The 21413-nt window shown below is 49.4% G+C and overlaps 1 protein-coding gene across 3 annotated transcripts in view; it reads right to left on the bottom strand.

The window, feature by feature from the left end:
- Nucleotides 1–5401: 5401 nt before the first annotated feature.
- LOC8051223 (nicotinamide N-methyltransferase) overlaps nt 5402–21413 on the bottom strand; it is a 37307-nt gene continuing 21295 nt past the window's right edge. For all 3 annotated transcript variants that reach the window (XM_040210824.3, XM_040210823.3, XM_040210825.1), the window contains exons 2-4: nt 9074–9213; nt 6652–6859; nt 5402–5981 (exon numbers count right to left, since the gene is read on the bottom strand). In XM_040210824.3, the coding sequence (XP_040066758.1) occupies nt 5546–5981; nt 6652–6859; nt 9074–9203 (774 nt within the window). In that variant the 5' untranslated portion in view covers nt 9204–9213 and the 3' untranslated portion in view covers nt 5402–5545. The remainder of the gene's footprint in view (nt 5982–6651; nt 6860–9073; nt 9214–21413) is intronic.

Below are 21413 nucleotides of genomic sequence, written 5' to 3'. Positions count from 1 at the left end.
CCAACACTGGACTTCTTGTCAATGCGTTCTTCAACTGGTCGAAACTTCTTTGTTATTCGCTTGTCCAGTAGGCAGTTTAGCGGATAGGCAATCTCTGACATGCCTGGAACGCACTTGGTTAGGTAGTTTACCATTCCGAGGAAACTTCTTAGTTCAGACACATTTGACGGCACTTTCATATCGACAATTGCTCTGATTTTGTTTGGGTCTGGTCGGATACCCTCCTGGTCGATGATGTTTCCAAGGAACTTAACTTGTTTAACGAAAAATTCACATTTCTCTGCGTTTAGGGTCATTCCCCTGTCCTGAAGTCGTTGGAGAACACTACGAAGCCTCTCATGATGCTCTTCTGGAGTGCTTCCGTAGATAAGAACGTCGTCCATGTTGCACAGGACCCCTTGCAGACCTTCGAGAAACTGTGTCATCTTTTTCTGGAAAAACTCCGGTGCTGATGTGCTGCCGAAGGGCAATCTCCGGAATCTGAACCTTCCAAAAGGTGTTATGAAGGTCGTCATATGTTGAGACTCTTCGGCTAGTTCAAACTGCCAAAATCCAGAGTTGGCATCAATTTTAGAGAAGTATTTCGCTCCAGCGAGTTGTCCCAGCACGTGTTCTCCAATTGGAAAATTAAGGATGCACTTTTCACGTACTTGTTTAGCTCGGTCAAATCTACGCAGATGCGCACGTCTCCATTGGATTTTGCGACTATAACCATCCCAGACCACCACTCTGTTGGCTCTTCCACGGGTTTTATTACTTGCATCTTAACCATTTCCTCAAGCTTCTCTTTTGTCTTGCCTAGCAAGGGAATGGCTACTCTCCGAGGCATCATCAGTGCAAAAGAAACTGCGTCATCTCGTAGCTCAATTTTGTAAGCTTCTTTCACGCGTCCCAGCCCAGAAAAAAGTTTGGGAAACTGACTTTCCAGCTTGACCTCTCCAGTACGTAAAGTCGCAACATCGCAGACCTTTTGGACGATTCCCAGCTTCTCACTGGCATCTCTCGAAAGATGAGCTTCATCTAAGTCGTTAATAACGTACAGGTCCGCTTTTGTCGACCTGGTTCTGTAGGTCATGTCCTTCGTGATCATTCCCAGCACGTCTAGTTTATGTCGACCGGGACCCTTTAGGATCTTCGTGGGCCTTTGCAGGGACGTCGCTGAAAAAGACGCTTTGTACGTCTCTGTCGGAATGACTGTCACGTCGGCGCCAGTGTCGACCTTGAAGACGATTGGCACCTCGCCAACTTGCACTGTCGCCGCCCACCGTTGACTGTTTTCGCATTCGATGACTCCAAGGAATGCAGTCTCTGTACTGGAAACTTGGTTCAGCGCTGCGGAGTTTGGGCATTGGCGGGCGTAATGTCCAATTATGCGACATCTGTTGCAAATCGCCTTTTGTGCCGGACACTGTTCTTTCGGATGCTGACTCTTGCCACAGCGTGAGCAGTGTCCAGTCGGTGCTTGAAACTGAGTAGAGTTGGGTACCGTCTTCTCGCCCACTCTTCCTCCACGATTGGCTTTTCTTGAAGGAGCCTTCTTTGATACGTAAAGGCGATCCACGTTGGTTCCACTGGACGCGTGAGGTCTGGTCTGTTGGTCTTTCACAACCTCAGACTGTCGCGTCATATTTGTTGCTTTTTCAAGCGTCCAGTCTGGATCAAGCTGCTGTCTTTCAGAAAGCTTGTGATCTTTAAGTCCCACCACTATCCTGTCTCGAATCATTTCGTCGTGGAGTGTGCCGAAGTTGCAGAACTTGGCAAGCTTGTGCAGATCTGTTATGAACCCTTCGACATTCTCTCCTTCTCTTTGACATCTCCGATGGAAACTGGCTCGCTCATAAATAACGTTCCGTCTCACGACAAAGTGGTTCTCAAAGGCTTGGAGCACGGCGCTGTAGTCTCTCATGAATCAGAATTCATGATTCGTAGGATCATGAATCAGAAGCGTAACTATGACCGACGACACGCTGTCCGCCGGCTTCAACCTTTGATGGCTGGTGTTAGAGTGTGGATAACCGATCGACGCGAAACTGGAATAGTGCAGTCGTCGGTGGACACTCCAAGGTCCTACTCCGTCAACACACAAGATGGGAATCTCAGTCGGAACCGATTTCATCTCGCCCCGATTCCGACAGTGCCCAAATCACCTGACCTTTCACCGCAAGCTACGATTGCGGAAAGAACACAAGAGCCGACCTATGGGACCCCACATTCCGATCACGTTGTGACCCGAAGTGGCCGAGTAGTCAAACCCATAGTACGCTTTAGCCCTTAGCTAAAAGGGGGAGATGTGCTAGGAGCTATAGTCATCGCGAGGCGTGAGCCGGAAAAGACGACGATGAAGAAAAGGGAGGGGCGCTCGAGACAGATGATTAAATGGCCGATTCTAAACGGACGCTGGTTGAGTCCTGAGTTCCTGAGACCCTGACAACACACCAGCCTCGGCCGCTTGATCCTTCAAAACGACGTCCACATAATCGGCGGAAAGGAAGTGAGGATTCCTTGTGAACACCCCGCACTTACGCCAGACGCAATGCCGACTCTGCTGCCAAGTGTACCCGAGGACTTGAGTGGCGACCCTCCCGCAGGACGAGAGGAAAGGAGGTGGAAGGCAAGTTCACCAGAGCCCATCGTTGCAAAGCGTTCGGTGCTCGCTTGGGAAATTGACCCGTTGTCACCGGTGGTGAACAGCGAAGCTCCTGCCGTGATCCCACAAGGCATCGATCGCGACGCGCTAGGCGGCTAGGCGGCTAGGCTCCCTGAATAGGCCAACTCCCTACTGGGCTGTTCACAAGTTCAGCAACTTCGACGGTGTTGCTTATTTGGAGACTGCTCTTGAGTCGAAGTCTAACAAGGTCAGCATCGAAAGGGCGGTGTTCATTTGTTTCTACAACTTACCTTATGTGGTATCCATGTATACCTTCAGGGCCATGTATGGGCTGCAGATTGCAACCATGTATGCGCTGCAGATTGTATAGCCACGTATTTTAATGCCGTGCTGTAAACTATTACAACTTTTACATTGCCTTATTTACGTGTGCTGTTGTTTTGTGGTCTAAATGGTGTGAAAAAGTTGCTTGTTTTCTTCTTTGAATCTTCTAAAGCATTACTTTTTCAGCCTACGTTGTCTCAGTTTTTGGACTTAAGTTCAACGTTAAAACGCGTGATAAAAATTGTCACGGCTTATAAGCCATTTTTTAGAAGTGAACGTCGGGTAGTCCTCGGATGGTCATGGCAGCCATGAAGAAATATAAGATTATCATTATTTGCGACCGTCGCTTGGTTGGTTTGTTGCATAAATTAACACAAGAATGAGTGACAAGTGAGCTGATTAAGGTCAAGAAGAAGAAGACAGAGAAGTTAACCTGGGGTACTTAAAAACATACTAAAACAATCTCGGGCTTCGGTATGTGCCATTTCGTTCCATCATAAAATAAAATAGCAAAAAAAAGAAAAAAAACTGCTTTTGGGTTTTAGATATTCCCTATAAATGTCTAATGTTTGGCATTTTGCAACCAAGGAAATAGGCATTTCATTTAAAATGCTTACCAGCCGACGAACCGACAGTCGCAGCTAATTCTACGCTGAAACAACTTGCAATCTGCTTCTTTCAAGTCGCGATTGTTTGGGGGATCGGTGGCCGAGTGGGCTAAAGCGCACACCCAGCTCGACGCGCGTGGAGCGAAAGCTCGCGCTGCAGAACCCAGGGATCCTGGGTTCGCGTCCCACCCCTGCCCGTCTCGATCTGGATGAGCATCGTACCGGCGTGCGGTCGTGTATCACTACTGCGTGGTGCACGTTAAAGACCCCAGGCTAGCGGTTGTGCACTGGCTAAATTGCTCATCTACAGCAAGTGACTCGTCGCAACTTTAAATGACAGACCAACTAGACGCTGTATAAGTATCCCCACAACAAAATTTTTGGAAATTGTTTTAATCTGAAGGCGGAGTATTGTAGCTTGTACCGTGCAATACATTAAAGCATCATGTCGCCAACGGTCGTGCCGCAGCGTAATTGATGCCGCGGAACGATTGCTGGTAGGTCGTAGCAGTATCAAAACTCCTATGTGCACTCTACCAAAGCAGCACCAAAAATTCATATTTTCGCGCCTTCAGCCACACATGCGCACACCTTCTGGGTACCGCGCCGGTGTCGACACCTGTCGCGATTAATACCACGCGCCACATGCGAGCCGGTCCCAACACTACCCAAGTATTCTAGTATACACTGTAGTAGTGATACACGACCGCACGCGCGGTACGATGCTCATCCAGATCGAAGCGGGCAGGAGTGGGGATTGAACCCAGGATCCTGGGTTCTGCAGCGCGAGCTTTGGCTCCACGTGCTGGGGGCTCGCAGTACACCCCATTGACGATATTAGAATGCGGTTCACAGACTGGACCTGATTTCCTCGATTTAGGCTCGTTATTGCCCGACAAGCATTCGGGTAGTGGCCCGTTTCCAATCGCTGCAATGACGACAGCAGCCAAACCATAACGATATCTGGAACTCAGCGACTGCCATGTGCTTTGCCAACCCCGCGTGGCAATAATCAACATTGGCGGCCTATAATCGGCTCCAGATCACGTGGCCGCTTGTTCTGGCTGCGAGTTCAGGGTGTGAACGCTGCTCGTTTTATAGCGCAGCTCTTAGGCGCTCATTTAGGTTGAGCGTAGTCGTCGTCACCGTCGACGTCGACATCGGCGTAACCGCCCGTTGCATTATGGGATGTTTCCCCGCTAAAGTTAGCGGGGAAATTTTTACGCTAAATTTAGTCGGGAAAATTTTCCGCTTGACTTGGCGTTAAAATTTTTCCGCAATGTTTTCTCTAAATTTAGCAGTAAATTTTCTCGCTAAATTTAACGGAAAAATTTCCCTGCTAACTTTAACGGGTTAAGTTTTCCCGCTAAATTTAGCGGGGAAATTGACGTCCCGTCACCTCAACACCAATTCAGTGTCCCCGCTAATTTTAGCAGGGAAAACGACGCCTACTTTTGTGTCACGTCACTCACGAACCAATTCAGCGGCACGAGGGGAGAAGGATGAAAGAAGGAGGAGGAGGGGTGCGGGGGGGGGAAGAGGAGAGGATGAGGGGGAAGATGAGGAGAAGGAGGGGAGCAGGGGAGAGGAGGAAGAGGAGAGGAGGAGGAGGGCAGGAGGAGGGGAGGGTAGGGAGGGGGAGGTACCCCCTCCATACCCTCCCCTCCTCTCATACCCTCCCCTGCTCCTCCTCCAGAGCTGCGCTCTAGCTTTGCTGTGATTTCCTGAAGCTGAGCAGGTTGGTCATTCATGCTTGTGAGATATGCCAGCTGAACTAAGGAAGAAATATACGTCCTGTATATTTCTTCCTTCGTTCAGCTGGCATATTTCACCAGCTAATTTCGCATTACAGAGGTTTAAAAACGTCTTTAATTTTTGTTTAATTTTTTTCTGCGACTTCTATTGCCTGTGGTGAAAAACGTACACGTGTTTCATTGGTAATTAACGTCAGGGATTTGTTTTAAGCGGCATTAACTCAAAGGATAAAGATCGTTCCATCGCCCCTTTAAAACTTCTGAGCTAAAATGACAAACGCCTGCGTCCAATAACACGTGTCCTTAGCTTGTGACGCGCCTTGCTCAATGACGCTGCAACGCTCTATCTCTAATCCACAGCGAGTGATCGCCTCTTTCGCTAGATCCACGGATACGGGAAAGACGGGAAAGGTGACCCCCTTTACCAAATACTTATCAGATCCGCAAATGCCACACATGATCAGATACCCTCGCTGTGTGACTAGATTAGCAAGGTTTTGAACAGCTTTCTTATACGTTCCCTCATCCAGGCAGGCGCTCTCGAGACAGAGGGAGGTGAGGACCACGTCGAATGGTTCGTTGTGCTCTTCAGGTAGCACCTGAGGATCCAGGACATTGCAGAAAACAACCTTCCTGATGGCCATTCGTGTCCTTTCTTCGATCTCCCTCGCTCCACACTTTACGTCTCTGGAAGGTGTAAACAATTATAAACATAACAGAGTTCTCCATATATGTTTCTGTATCAGAATGACGTCACCGTCGTCCCGCATACTTGTTTTCTCGACTAGAATCGGACAGCAGAGTTCTTGTTTATTGCACAACATCTGAAGTCTGGACAGCGTACGATTATCGTAGTATCTTTGACAGAAAAAGAGTCTTAAATCCTTTCCAGTAAATATAAAAATATCAATTATAGAGTGACCTATCTAACATATATTAAATGGTTTATAGCATGTGACGCCTACAGATTCCAAGTTATGGATACAAGGATGTTTTAATGGAGGGGAGGCGAAGATTGCTTTGAACCAGTCGCTTTTACAAAGATGATTGTGGTTATATTATATGCCAAAGGACTTGAATCCGGCACTTCGCTTTTTCGTTTTAGGAGTGTACATCTATTTGGCCTCTCTTCCTCACCTCCTCACCAGAGCCTTGAACACATCATACGTTAGTCTTTTAACATCATTGCCAGATATAAACGATTGTTCAGCTTTCAAAACCCTCATATAGTTAAATAATATCTTTACCAGATATGCCTTTATGAAAACCCAGTTCTAAACTGGGTGTCGGTTGGCACCCTCATGTCATGTTTTACGGCGCTTTACAAAGATCACGCGTAAGAGGAAAGCCTTCTTACGTGAATCCTTCGAGGATGGCCAAAGGTTCGCTTTGAAAATACCAGTTTATTGCATCCGGAGACTTCTGGATCCATTTCTCGACTGCGAGTTTGTTCTGAGGCAGAAAATCGCTGAGCACAATGTCTTCTATCTTTTTCGTAGCCGGGAAGACGTTGTGAACTGTAGGGCCACAACCGACGTCCAGAAGCTTTCGTCCATGGAGCGATGCTTCAGCAGAGCGCGAGAAAAAATAGGAAAGTTGCAAGTCAGCAGCGCACCAAAGAACTCTACTGGTGGGACCATAGAGAGCATACGCCCTTGAACTGACCAACCTCTGCATCGCAGAAGTTGATCAGTGCTGCCAGGGGCGATTCCCGGACAAAAGCTCACCGGACAGAAGCTCACCGGACAAAAGCTCACCCATTTTTTAACAGACCCGGACAAAAGCTCACCAGGAGAAAATTTCATGTTGGTCTTAGAGGGAAACGAAGTTTAGAGAAAAAGGCGATGAGCCTCCTTTTGGCGAATTCGGCCACCGCGAAGCGGCGTGTACGGATAGGTCAGGTGAGTTAAATTTTTTTAGTGAGCCGCCGCAGGGACTGTTGCCGCAAAGCAGCGTAAGCGCAGAGGGGGCTTGAGTTAACACGCGCACCAGTAATACACGCGCGAAGTAGAAACGCCTTTTTTGAATAGTGTCCCCTTTTCGATAAACGGCATATCTCTAAAGTGAGGCTCTGCTTTCTCTAAAACGTGCTTCAGTAAAACGTGACCGTTCTCTAAAACATGTTTTGACGAAATGGCATTCGATCAACTGTAATAAACCCTTGCGTGGGATGGGGTACAAGTTCACCTAAAAATGGTGCAATGTCCATCGCGTCCGCATTTTATTTCAGCCCGTGTTTCGCCCGGGTAGCGAAAAAAAAAATGGGGCGAGCTTTTGTCCTGGTCTGTGAAAAAACGTGTGAGCTTTTGTCCGGTAAGCTTTTGTCCGGTTACCGCCAGGGGCCAACCTCTACAGTACAAAGGTAGATTGTGGGACACTAATCCGTTCTCTACGATCTACATGTCATTTCGATCTTCTTTTATATCTAGAGTGACACAGCTGTAAGAGAAAAGGGTTTAGACTCACCAGACACAAAGTTGCAGTCGAAAGACCGCGAAGCGCGCCGATTTGACTTCGTCGACAAAAGCGTGGCGTCATCGTCGCGAGAGTCCTATCGGCGCGCTCCGTAAGCTTGGACCCAATTTCGCGGTGAGGCTCAAGTTCAAAAAAGCACCGGAAAAATTGTCATTCGTACGTAGAGAGCTCAAAGCTAATAGGGACCATAAAGAAGATCTTGAAATCATATTTCATCCAAGGGGGATCGGTGGCCGAGTGGTCTCGTGCACACCAGCTCGGAGCACGTGGAGCGAAAGCTCGCGCTGCGAAACCCAGGTTACGGTGGCTATCCAGGTATCCTGAGCTCAATCCCCGCCCCCGCTCGTTTCGATCCGGATGAGCATCGTACCAGCGTGCGGTGGTGTATGAGTCTCGCGTTCGTGAAATCGGAGAGCAGCTGCTCTCCAACTCCGTGGCTCTGACTGCTGCTTTCGCTGCGCACCGCCCAGTGCACCGATCGCGTTGGGCGGTACCTAAGAAACCGGAGTTGGTTTCTTGCGGCGCTTGCGGCTCCATCAGAAGAAACTTCAAACTTCGAACAAAACGTAACAAAACCGAGAAGAAACGCGAAAAAGATGGCGACGCAGGCGAAGTGGGCGAAGTGGTTGCGTCTACTGGGTTAAAGAGTAGCCGCTTGCAATTATGTGACAAGTCGCGCTTCAAATCTAGTAGAAAAGAATGCATACATAAAAACAAACAAAAATTAATAACTTTTAGTTCGGGTATACATTGATTAACGTAATCACATTTTTTTGTTTTTATTTGAGGTTTGGGTAGAGGCTACAGATTTGGCCCGTGACCGAATGCGAATGAGTTCCGCCGAACCCCTTCGGTGGGAAATGCAAATCGCAGCGAATACCATTCGTGCAGGCCATGTAGCACCAGTGGAATGACATTTGGGGCTAATGTCATTCGTTGTAAATGGCATTCGAGTTGCCCGTGTGTCACGGGCAACTCGTGTGGCACGGGCAACTCGAATGCCATTTACAACGAATGACATTTGTGTGATCGGCGAATCAGCTCGCAATCTGTTGCGCGAGGAATGTGCTACGCCCGGAGTGTCGCGCGCTGATTAGCCCTCCCCTCGAATGTCATTCGTTGTAAATGACATTCGAATTGCCCGTGTGGCACGGATAATAAGCGCGAATGGGGGACTATGACGTCGATTTCGTTGCGTGTGCTTGCGCACACTTGGCGGCTGCTGACTCTTGGAAAATAACGTGCGCCACTTATTATGGACACTAAATTCTTTGTTTTAGTATTCATTTAATGTATATACTTACGGGAGCTGAATATGGTGTGCAGCTCTTTTTGGTAGAAGGTGTAGGCTGAAGGAATCGTCTCCAAAGCCTCGGGATAGTCTTCAGGCACAAACTGACTCCTGTACTTTTCCGCAAGTTCTTCCTGGTTCATGATGTAGTGGCTGCACCAAAGGACATTCATTTCATTAGTGCGATTAACGAAGGTGCTTTTCTGTATAAACCTCGAAACAATATTTTCACAGCAGCAGCTACTCCAGGTGATGTCATCAATCACATGATCGCTCCCAGGTGCCGCACCTGGGGCTTCCAGGTGTGCCCGCCGTCTTCGCGGAGTTTATAAGGAAACACAATTTCCGAACTGAAACCAGCGAACTGTGGATGATAAGCAATCGTTTTCTCCGGAGTCAACCGCTCTACCAACTGAGCTATTGAGGTTTTGTTTTTGTTTATTACATTGAGTACAATACCCACAGGTTTTTCGACGGACCTCTGTCGTGTTACAACACAGCTGTATAGAGTTCTTGCATCAGACCATGATGCGACGCTACTACCGGTTTGTAAATCTCACCGGTACCCACCGGACTCCATGTTGGAGGCACTCGTCGATGTTTTGTGCGCTTTGGGGCCGTGGTCGGACTCTAGTTTGTCCGTACAAGTCGGTGACAACGAAGCTACGGCTAGCAGTATATCTTGGTTTTTCTAGAATTCCGGGAATAATTAGGAACCAGGACAAGGCGACGTTCGAGCAATTGGTTCGCCGGCGTTATGAATGGCTCCGTGGGATACGGCGGCACAACATCCATCAGGTAGGCGAAGACGGGAACAGAACGCTGCAAATCACAGACGCTAATTTCTACGGTCCCGAGAGAAAGAATGAGAAGGAGGTGACAAAAGAGCAGAGAACGAAAGCAGACGAAGGGTTAGGGGTGTTCGTTTTGCCGTGATAAGTTAAAGTTGCTCGAGCTATTGTCAATTTTATTTAATATTGTCAATGCTCTATTCTGGTATTTTTCTGTAAAATGGGCGACAAAATAACGAGGTACAGACCTTACAGGTGTGGGCTCATCGGGACCGCCATCTGACACAGCCGATGTCTTCTATGCCTCGCCGTTCTGAAGCGGCCAAACGCATGGGACCTTTCACTCTAGATTATTATACTAACTCTATGGTATCGACAGAAAAGCTAAGTACACCAACTAAAGGTTTGCGGACTGCATTTCGTGGCAGGGGAGAAACCTCTTTGGTGATATACTAGGACGAGAAAATATTCTGAAATGCAGTCATAGAAGAACAGATCTATGACTGTACGGTACTACTGTAGCCGCAAAAATGCGCCGAATGCCTCCAACATGGCGCCAAGGCGCTGATAGCAGACAACAATGTTGGTTTCGATTTCGAGTCTAACTGGAAGTGACGTCAGGTGCAAGAGGCCTATTTCGGTTGTGGCGCAAATTTAAACCTTCGCATTTGTGTTTGCGCATCAAACTTGGTGATCTACTCTGGCACAGGCCATAAGTTAAAAACGTATCACACGGGACACTGTCATTTTCTTCCCCAGTTAAAAATCGAATCTTCCTCAAACCCCCTCCCCCCCCCCCCCAAAAAAAAAAAGGAAAACGCGTTTTAACAGCATCAGATATTCTACAAATCCTAAATTGAGCTGTCGACGTTTTTCTTTCTTTTTTTTTTTTTTTTGTTTATTGAGGCCGTTCCACAAGAACAGTCAAATGCCGTCAATTGCGTGCACGATGGACTGTCTCACTTGAATTCTGTTGGAGAGGCATATACTATAGTCGGCTGATAGCCTGATATTTCGGCTGGTGATCAAAATTCTACGATTTCTTATCCTTTCAAAAGCTGTCACCACTCCGCTCCAGCATCAAGTTTCCGGTACACAGCTGTTAGCACATGTACATCACGCTCAAATAAGTAACTGTGTACTCTGCGAGACGTACCGCCATCCTGCTATTGCAAACGGCATGCAGGTAGCAGCACCGGCTCATAACAGTGAGCAGTCGACGGGACAAATATCAGTGAATTAAAGCAATACAACCTAGAAGACAAAACGTGTCCCCCCCCCCCCCCCCCCCCCCCCCAAACCTCACACCTAGTGAATTTACGCAGCGCCGCCTGGCTCTCCTGGCATCGTCGATGCCAGGAGAGCCAGGCGATGTAAGCACACGGCGTCGACAAGGCACACGCGTCTTGCCGAATTATTGCGGCTCTCGTAGGGCTTCAGCGTGTTTGCCGCTTGAGGCGTGTTGGGATCCACTAACTATGACGTCATGCACAGGCTTCTGTCATTTCTGAAGAAGTAAAGACCGCGCGAGCACAGCTGTGATCGGCGCTGAATGTGCGCTAGGGCACAGGTATACCCATAGCTTTGACTTCGATTGCCATGAAAATTTGTCCCCAAGTTTAGGTGGTATACTAATAGACCGATCACAGCGAGCGTTCCTAGACGTGATGGTTCCAGAGTTTCTGGTATGGAGACACATGTTCGCGTTCCATGGATTCGCGAGCCACCATGACAGGCTTTCAAGCGAGAGGTTCGTGCCAGCACACGTGGTGTGCACGCGCGTTTTCTGCCCAAACACCTGGAACCGGTGGTTTCATAAAAAAAAAAGGCCCGGCTGAATAAACATACACATAACACAGTTGCTAAAAAGGTGGACAGGCAGGCGACAGTAAACCACTGATTTCTATTGTATATGCTGGATGGCGGTTTGGGAGCCCGACGGTGAAACCACCGGCAGCCATCCCTTGCCAGCAGACCTTACATGCAGGTCTCTGGGGAATGAATTAAAATAAAGTTTTTGAAGCTGATATGAAGTGTCTCGCAAAGTAACTTTTAAGAGGTTTCGCAGGAACAGTAAGACATAATTTTGCAGTCGTCAGTTTCTGTTGAGACGGTTATTAACTCTGTCGTCTGCACAGATGCACTTTAGCGAGGGTTCACTGGCTTCCAGAGATCTTTTCGCAAGATGATTTGACCTAAATACACACAAAATCAATCACAACCAAGGTGGCATATGCACCGAGCAAGCTGGATCAAAACACACAGCCACACAATGTGTTGCTTACGCCGTTCCTCACGTTTGGTGAAAACAAAAATTATGCGTCAAACGCAATCTGCAATCTTTCGTAAGTAAAAGTATAAAAGTAAACATCGAAGCAAACCTTTCTGGCCACCTGCATTAGAGTTCCTAGAGCCACTAAATGAGCTGCGCTTAGAGTACCGGCACTCCGTTCTCCAACATTGTTGTGGGCGCCGCCATTTTGGCTCGTAGGCAGAGCAGGGGCAACTGCCGATCGTCATGATTCAAAAGTGCGACTACCTCGGCATTAGATTCGGTGTTAGAAAGCTCATGTAATATTGGTTTGCTCTGCTGCGAGCTGTTTAATCATTTGCTCAGGAAAAGCGTTTCCTGTGATTTCAGATAGAGCTTCAGATAACTGGCAACCATGATTCTAAGACACAATATGGCCAAGTGTTGTTACTCTGAAGCGTAGCTTATTTAGTGGCACTAAGAGTTCCTGTATGGGCTTCCTACGGGAGCCAGAGTTGCGCGCCTGTTTTCCACGTGCCGCCGCACCGCTATTCGCCGAGATCCGATCACGTGATGAGCCGGATCAAGTGCCGTGCAGGAAAGTAGACGTTGCGCGCGCCCCGTCGAACGTTCCCCTGCTTTTGAGCACGCCGCGCGCGTCGAAAGCGCGGCGCTGCTATTCGCCGAATTCAGTCACGTGACGAGCTGGATCAACATGCCATGCAGGAAAGACGGCGCTACGGGGATGAACGCACAACTCTGGCTCCCGTAGGGAGCCTATAGAGGCTTTACACACGCGCCAGAATACAGCCGCCATTGCTGACCTTCTCTTGTCTTACGGAGATACCGAGCCACTGGAACGGGTGTTGACGAGCCTCCAGAAAGGTCAATGCTGTGAAGAAGGACACAATGGAATCTAAGATGGCAAAATCCTGGACTGCTAGGGTAATGACGAAGTGAAGAAAATGGAATAAGCGGAAACAAAAACTGAAGGTCAGTTATGGCGGCGCCCATGCACAACTGCAGCTGTAAAGCGTCTATACAAGAACTATAACCTGCATGACGGCGTGGCTCTCTCTGGCTGCCCGTGGAGCCCTTGGAGGAAGTCAACGGAGAGGAGGATAGAAAACAATTTTTCCTCTAAAACTTCAGTGTAGGAAGTATTGACATCACTGCACAAAACTTTTTCACCGTACCTAGGAAACTTCGTCAAAGTTTGGTCATCCTAAATCTAATACAAACGAGAGAAATCTCCTTTTCTCACGTTCTCCTCAAAGGGTTCGATGCATTTGCTGGTGTCAAGCATCCGTCAACAATCCAGCCTGCTACAATAGACATCAGTGCAGTGAACGGGACACCTCATGCCGTCTTGTGCTCTGCTATGCGCTTGACTGTCGCGCGTAAGGTGTAGGTTCGATTCCAGTTAGCGGACTGTCCTTTTATTTATTCTTTCAACTTGGCCTTCTCTTAAGTTCGAGAACATTCTCGTCTGATCGAGTTCCGAATGTCCTACGCACCGAAAGTTCTACGCCGAACAATCCAGAAACCCTAGAGGGTACATAAGGGATTCCGCAAGGCAAGCGGAGTCAGTCTCGCCCCAGCGTTCGACTCTGCTCTTACGCCCACTTCGACGCTCGCGACGCTCTGCTGTTACCTTCTGTTTCTTTTTATTTTCTTTTGGGCACAAGTTCGCCCCATTAAACGTTTACTCAGTTATTACTCAGTTATTTGCCACCTCATCACTTGTCATTCGTGACATTCTGGTGTAGGTTCTGGGTATAGCTTTCTATGCCCGTTGAGCGTACACCTCCGAATACATCCCGGCGAAGTGAGGTGCTCAGCCCCGGAAGGCTACCCTGCGCAGAAGACGCAGTCGTTTGAGCAAGCCGCCGTACCAGAGGCCAATCTCTGGAATTGGTACCCCTGCCGCAGAAACAGAAGAAGAAGACCGCGAGCATGACCACTCCACCCGTCGTTGTCCTTCCCGTCGCTGTCCGTACGCCTGTGTCTTTCCATGGCGAGCCTTATGAAGACGCCGAGGACTGGCTGCAACAGTACGAGCGAGTGGCCCAGCACAACCGATGGACGGAAGAACAGCGCCTACAGAGTCTTTACTTCGCGCTCGAAGGAACGGCCAGGCACTGGTTCGAGAATCGGGAGACTTCTCTGACCTCATGGATTACCTGCAAAGATGCTCTGAGGCAGACTTTCACCAACCAATATCAACGGGAGAGGGCCGAGGACCTTCTACGAATGAGGACCCAGGGCACAAGCGAGACGATCACCAGCATTGTGGAAGATTTTCTGCGCCTGGTCGCTCGCGCCGACCCTCAAGCCACCGACGAAAAGAAGCTTCGGATTCTGATGCGAGGCGTAAAAGATGACATCTTCGGTGGACTTGTCCACAACCCCCCAGCCACCGTCGAAGATTTCGTTAAGGAAGCCACAAACATCGAACATGCCCTTTAAGCACGGGGCTTCTATTACCAGCGACTTCCGGGCGTCGCTGCCCTCTCGACCTCCAGCTGCAACGGCCCGGACCTCCGCGAGATCATCTGGGACGTCGTGCGGGAGGAAACCAGGAAGCTTCTTCCTGCTGCCGCAAGCCCGGATTCGCCCGCAATCGCCGAGATTGTCCGGGACAAAGTTCAGCAGGCGCTGCAGCCACAAGTTCTTGTTAGCGCCGCTCCCGAACCACCGACGCTGAGCTACGCCGCTGCTACCCGACGACCACCGACCCCTGCTCACCCGTATACGGCGCCACCCCGACGTGAACCTCCAGCGCCGCAGTTTTCCCGACGCCAGGAAGATCGGGCACACGCCCACTCAAAACAAGCAGCGCCACGCAAGACCGACGTGTGGAGGGCGGCCGATCGACGCCCGTTGTGCTATCACTGCGATGACGCCGGCCACGTTTACCGTCGATGCCCCTACAGACAACGGGGGCTACGCGGGTTCCACCCGAACGTCCCGCGCTCAAAGTACGACGAACGCCTTCGTGGCATCGAGGAGTACCTCCGACGCTTGCCCTCCCCAGTGTCGTCTCTCCGCCGTGAAGCCCGCTCCCCATCGCCACGACGTTCAGCGTCCCCAGCGGCATGACCCCGCCGAGAGATCCTGTCTCCCCTGCGTCGCTGGGAAAACTAAGTGCGGCAACGCCTGGAGGTGACGCTGCCGAAAACGATGGAAGCAAACAGTTTCCAATAACGCCGGAGCGCTCCAACTCTCCCGACGCCCCGCTCCACACCGACGCGACGGTGTCCAACAACCTAAACGTTGTTATCGACGTCCTCGACGCATCGGCACTAGTAGACACCGGAGCAGACTACTCAGTCCTGAGTGGGAGGCTTTCTCGCCGCCTACGAAAAGTGACAACGCCGTGTGATGGACCTCAAATACGAACCGCCGGAGGGCATCTCATCACACCAGTCGGGAGATGCACCGCTCGCGTCAAGATCCACGGTGAAACGTGCCCTGAGAAATTCGTCATTCTACAAGACTGTGCTAGAGACGTCATTCTTGGCATATACTTTCTGTGTGAATACGGCGTCGTCATTGACCTTGGTGAAAACAGATTGACGCTGCGTACGCCTGTTCCACCTTCAGAGAAATCCCAAACAGAGTCAGCCGCCGTCCGAGTGTTTGCCGACCACGTGAACCTGCCGCCGCGATCAAGTGTTGTCGTACCCGTCGTGACCGATGCAGATGCCTGCGGCGAAATTGTTCTGGAAGGCAACCTTCGATTGCTTCTGGGAAGGGGAATAGGCATCGTAAGAGGAGTGACTAAACTTCAGGATGGGTGCACCGTGGTCCTCGTGACAGACTTTCTACAAGAAGCGCAACACCTCACAAAAGGTGCACACCGCTGTGGACCACGTCGAGGAACTTCGGAACTCCGCCAAAATCGCCGCGATTGCTGAAGAATCATCGCCACCTCAGCAAGACATTACGCCGCCAGCGCAGCTTGACATTGACCCCAAGCTTCCAGGCCCGAAACGACGGCAGCTGAGTGACCTCCTCGCCGAATACAGCGACTGCTTCGCGACGTCGTCGAAGGTGCGCCAAACCATCGTTGCGAAGCATCGCATCGTCACCGAGGACGACGCGTTCCCTGTGCACCGATCGCCGTACTGAGTCTCCATAAAAGAGCGGCAGGTCATTTAGCAGCAAGTGGAAGAAATGCTGAACGACGACATAATTCAGCCTTCGAGCAGTCTGTGGGCCTCTCGAGTCGTGCTGGTTAGGAAGAAGGACGGAACGCTTAGGTTCTGCGTGGACAACCGGCAGCTGAACGTGGTAACGAAGAAAGACGTCTATCCACTCCCTCGAATCGATGAAACGCTAGACCGGCTGCGCCACTCGCGATACTTTTCATCGATAGACCTGAGGAGCGGCTACAGCGCCGACAGACAAGAAGGCCGTGCGAAGATTCCTTGGACTTTGCGCCTATACTATCGATGCTTCTTTCGGGATTTCGCTAAAATTTCCGCACCGCTCACAAACCTCACGAAGGACGCCGAGAAGTTCAAATGGGCCGAGGAGCAGGAATAGGCATTCGACGAGCTGAAACGACGACTAGAGACTCCACCTGTGCTTGGATATTTCGATCAGGATGCGGAAACCGAGATTCACGTGGACGCAAGAAGCGCGCGACAGGGCGCAGTACTGGTCCAAGTGCAAAAAGGCATCGAGCGAGTCATCGACTCATCGCCTACGCAAGTTGGACACTGTCCAAGGCGGAGAAAAATTACTCCACGACTGAGAAAGAATGCCTTGCGGTCGTCTGGGCAATCACGAAGTTTCGTCCCTACTTGTACGGGAGCCCGTTCCGCGTGGTGACGGACCACCACTCGCGTTGCTGGCTTGCGAACCTCAAGGGCCCGTCAGGACGCCTCGCTCGACGGAGTCTCTGACTACAAGAGTTCAACATGACTGTGGTCTACAAGTCAGGCCGCAAGCACAGCGACGCCGACTGCCTGTCCAAACCACCCGTCGAAACCCCTTCCGGCTGCAGAGACGACAATGACGACGAGTGTTTCCTACGAGCAGTGAACACCAACGACATGACACGACGTCAACGGGACAATCCTGAGCTGCGTGCTTTAAAGGGAAGCTACGGAGCTTCTTGAAAAAAATGAGTTAGAAGTGAATTCTAGTTTATTTTCACCTCGTGAACCCGAATACCAAAACCATTTGCCGCGCAAGTGTTTTTAAACGCGAGAAAAACGCGAAAGACAGTCGCTGTCCGTGACGTCATCGACGGATCTTTTGGCTTGCCAAGGCTAGGGAGGCGGGGCTTCAGGCCTTTTTTCAAATTGCTCTTATTGCTCTCCGGCGCGTCGCATTGAAATATAATTGTGATATCTGCTATTCTAAAGGCCAAATGAATGCAATTCAAGCGTTTTTTCTCAAATGTAGAAGTGCCCCATCTTCCCTTTAATCGAGAACCTGGAAAGGGGCGGGAGTATTGTGCCACGTGTGTTCTCACGAGTACTGCCGACCTTCGCCATTCGACAAGGTGTACTCTACAAAGAGAACTTCGGGGACAACAACACCGTGGTTGCTGGTAATCCCGACCGACCTTCGGGAGGAGATCTTTCAAGCATGTCACGACGACCCGACGTCCGGACACCTCGGTTACAGCCGAACACTCGCCCGTATTCGTGAAAAGTATTACTGGCCAAAACTCCCCAAGGCCGTCCTCCTCTACACCCGATCGTGCCACGAGTGCCAGCGACGTAAAAAACCGCCGACGAAGCCGGCAGGTCTCCTGCAGCCGATTGCTCCCCCGACCGTACCGTTCCAGCAGATCCGAATAGATCTACTTGGCCCTTTTCCGCCGCCAACGTCGGAAAACCACTGGATAATCGTCGCCACAGATTACCTCACGTGGTATGCCGAAACGAAAGCCCTTCCTTCAGGGACAGCTGTGGAAGTCGCCAAGTTTTTCATCGAGTCCATCGTCCTCCGGCACGGCGCTCCCGAAGCTCTGATTACATATCCCGGATCATCCTTCATGGCACAGATGACCCAAGAAATCCTCCGGCTCAGTCACACCAGCCATCGTCGTACCACTGCGTACCACCCTCAAACCAACGGGCTGACGGAGCGACTCAACAAGACAATCGCCGACATGATCTCTATGTACGTCGACGTAGAACACAAGACGTGGGACGAGGTGTTGCCCTACGTCGCGTTTACCTACAACACGGCGGTTCAAGAGACCACTGGATTCACACCTTTCCAACTGGCACATGTTCGAAAGGTAACGACCATGCTGGACGCCATGCTGCTCCATGAGCCATCTGATAATGAGAGCGACGACGCCCAGGTGGTTGCTCAAAGGGCCGAAGAAGTCCACCAGCTCGCCGGACTCCTGACTCAAGAACAGCAACGCGTCGACACGGGCCGCTACAACCTTCGTCGTCGGGACGTCCACTTCCAGCCCGGAGACAGGGTGTGGGTCTGGAAACCGATTCGCCACCAGGGTTTCAGCAAGAAACTCCTGAAGCGCTACTTTGGACCCTACAAAATGCTTCTTCGACTCGGGGATCTGAACCAGACTTGTACACGTTACTGAAAAATAGTAAGGAATTATATTTACAACTACTTGAGGCTAAATTGTAATTTATTACAATTACAATTACCCTCCAGTAAAAGTAAGTGACCGTTACCCCAAGAAGTAATCCGTTACTTTCGTGGCGTTACTTTCAACATTATTGCCCTCAAAGAAGAAACAAAGGGAAGAGGGTTATTCAAGTTCTTAATGTTGCAACCTGTTCCATTTAATGACCTTGAGTATTTTGAGCAACAGCTGACTTTCAAAAGTCTCGTCTGACATTTTGCGTTATTTCTTACTCAATATGCCGACTGCTACGCTGAGCACCCTTTAAACTGAAGCACTGCATGGTAGTGCCAGATTCTGCCCCACGAATGCTTTATGCTCTGCATTGAGATTTTTCAGCGAAGCAATGGAAGTAATATTTACCTCAAAGATAAAGCAAAGCAGGGTTGGGCAGTATCTCGATACAAATTTGTATCGCGATAGTATTTCAGGAATACATTTTATATCTGTATTTCGGTATCGCGATACATTTTTTTCACTAGTATCTGTATTTCTGTATCGAAATACATTTTGAATGTTCCTTTGTATCGCGATACAATCAGGGTGAAATGTATTTTGTTACATTTTTTTAAGAAATATTCCCTCCCCCCCTCCCCCGCCCCCCCCCCCCTCCAAAAAAAAAAATCTGAACGCTTTTTTTTTGCTTTTGAGGGCACCAAAGTCAAGGAGATGCTGGGGCATCGTTACCCATGCTGACTAAGGTTCCTTTCCGATTCTCCAAACTATATTTTTATGCGTCCTCTTCTCTCTTCTGAGAACGGTTGCGTAGTCGGGGACTCGAACCAGGTGGCGTGCCAGGAGTGGAGTCAGAGCATCTTGTGCCGCAGGTCCTTAGGTAGGGGTTTCTTTAGTCATTGTTTGCAGGCATCCAAAGCCCGCTGCTAACTTTCTCTCTTGCCTTAGCGTACACAGTACACCCATCCGGCAAAGCTGAGTCACAGTCCGTTGCAGCAAGGCCCTGGTGGTGGGTGACTTGAAATAGTAGGATAACTCGCGCAGTGAAGTTCAACAGATATTCATATGCGCCTGCGACTGGGCCCGTAATATTGCACGGCTCAAGGGTACGTCATCAGTCGACGTGAAACTGACCCGCTGCTCTGGTGAACCGAAACCCAGGAAGCAGGGTTGGGCAGTATCGCGATACAAATGTATCGCGATAGTATTTCAGAAATACATTTCGTATCTGTATTTCTGTATCGCGATACTTTTTTTTCACCAGTATCTGTATTCCTGTATCGAAATACATTTGGAATGTTTCTTTGTATCGCGATACAATCAGGATGAAATGTATTTCGTTACATTTCTTGAGAAATACTCCCCCCTCCCCCCCCCCCAAAAAAAAAAAAACAAAAAAACATGTGCGAACGCATTTTTTTTTTTTTTTTTACTTCTGAGGGCACCAAAGTCAAGGAAATGCTGGGGCATTATTACTATGCTGATCAAGGTTCCTTTTGATTCTGCAAACTATTTTTCTATGTGTCCTCTTCTCTCTTCTGAAAAGTGTTACGTAGTCGGAAACTCGAACCAGGTGGCGTGCCAGGAGTGGGGTCAGAGTATCTTCTGCCGCAGGTCCTTAGGTAGGGATTTCTTGAGTCATTGTTTGCTGGCATCCAATGCCCGCTGCTAACCGTCTCTCTTGCCTTAGCATACAGAGTACACCCAGCCGTGCAATGTTACGGGCGGTGCCCGTAACATTGCACGGCTCAAGGGTACGTCATCAGCCGACGTGAACGTGACCTGCTGCTTTGGTGATCCGAAACCCAGAAGGAGGCCAGAAGTGACCTCGCTGTGCCATCCCAGACTACGTTCCCGCGACTCGTCTCGAGACCGCCGTTTCTCGGACAGCTCGCATTTGTGCTGGCAATATCAGCCCGCAATCCACAGGGTCTCTGTTTGGATAATGCTAGGAAAAACTTGAGGACTGCAATCTGTGCGTCGGTGGCGGAGGGTCGGTAGTAAAGACCTTCAGAACAGGGATGCTACCGTATCGTTTTTTCAACCGTAACAGAAGATAAGACATGTATTCCAAGATGCTTCAGGTGGTCCACTATTCTCAAAAATTCGAAATGACACCGTATGCACAATCTTCAGCTAGGTAACCTAAAACGAAAGTACGTATTGTCCTTTCATACAGCACCGTGATGGAGTTTCATGTTCAAGGCCACACGTACAGATAAAGAATACGAGTTCATTCCACAGTGACATCATGTGATCAAGGTTGACAGGATTCCCTCGTCAGACAGACAGGATGTCATGGAAGGGACCGCGGTTAGCCCTTCATGGAACGTTTTTTGGGGCCCATTGAAGACTCCTTGTCGTCCGAAACCACTACCTTCAAGGCAAAGTGCCAAGCCTACAGGAAAGTAATTTCGGGTTCGAAAACATCCACTTCAAACTTCAAGCTTCATCTCAGTTGGCGTCTCAAAAAATTTGAAAAATGTATTGCAGTATCAGTATTTCTGTATTTGTATTTCTGCCCTCCCAAAATGTATTCCTGTATTTGTATTTCCAAATACTTTTTGCCTCTTTTTAAAATGTATTTCCGATACCTATCGCGATACATTTTTACAGATGTATCTTAGTATCAGTATTTTAGCTACTATTTTAATGTATCCCAGTATTTATATTTCCAAATACATTTTTGAGTATTTCTGCCCAACCCTGCCAGGAAGGAGGTCAGACGTGG

The sequence above is a fragment of the Ixodes scapularis genome, unplaced genomic scaffold (assembly GCF_016920785.2).
Source record: "Ixodes scapularis isolate PalLabHiFi unplaced genomic scaffold, ASM1692078v2 PGA_scaffold3__209_contigs__length_174095766, whole genome shotgun sequence".
NCBI lineage: Eukaryota > Metazoa > Arthropoda > Arachnida > Ixodida > Ixodidae > Ixodes > Ixodes scapularis.
This window is presented reverse-complemented; position numbering and strand designations above follow the sequence as displayed.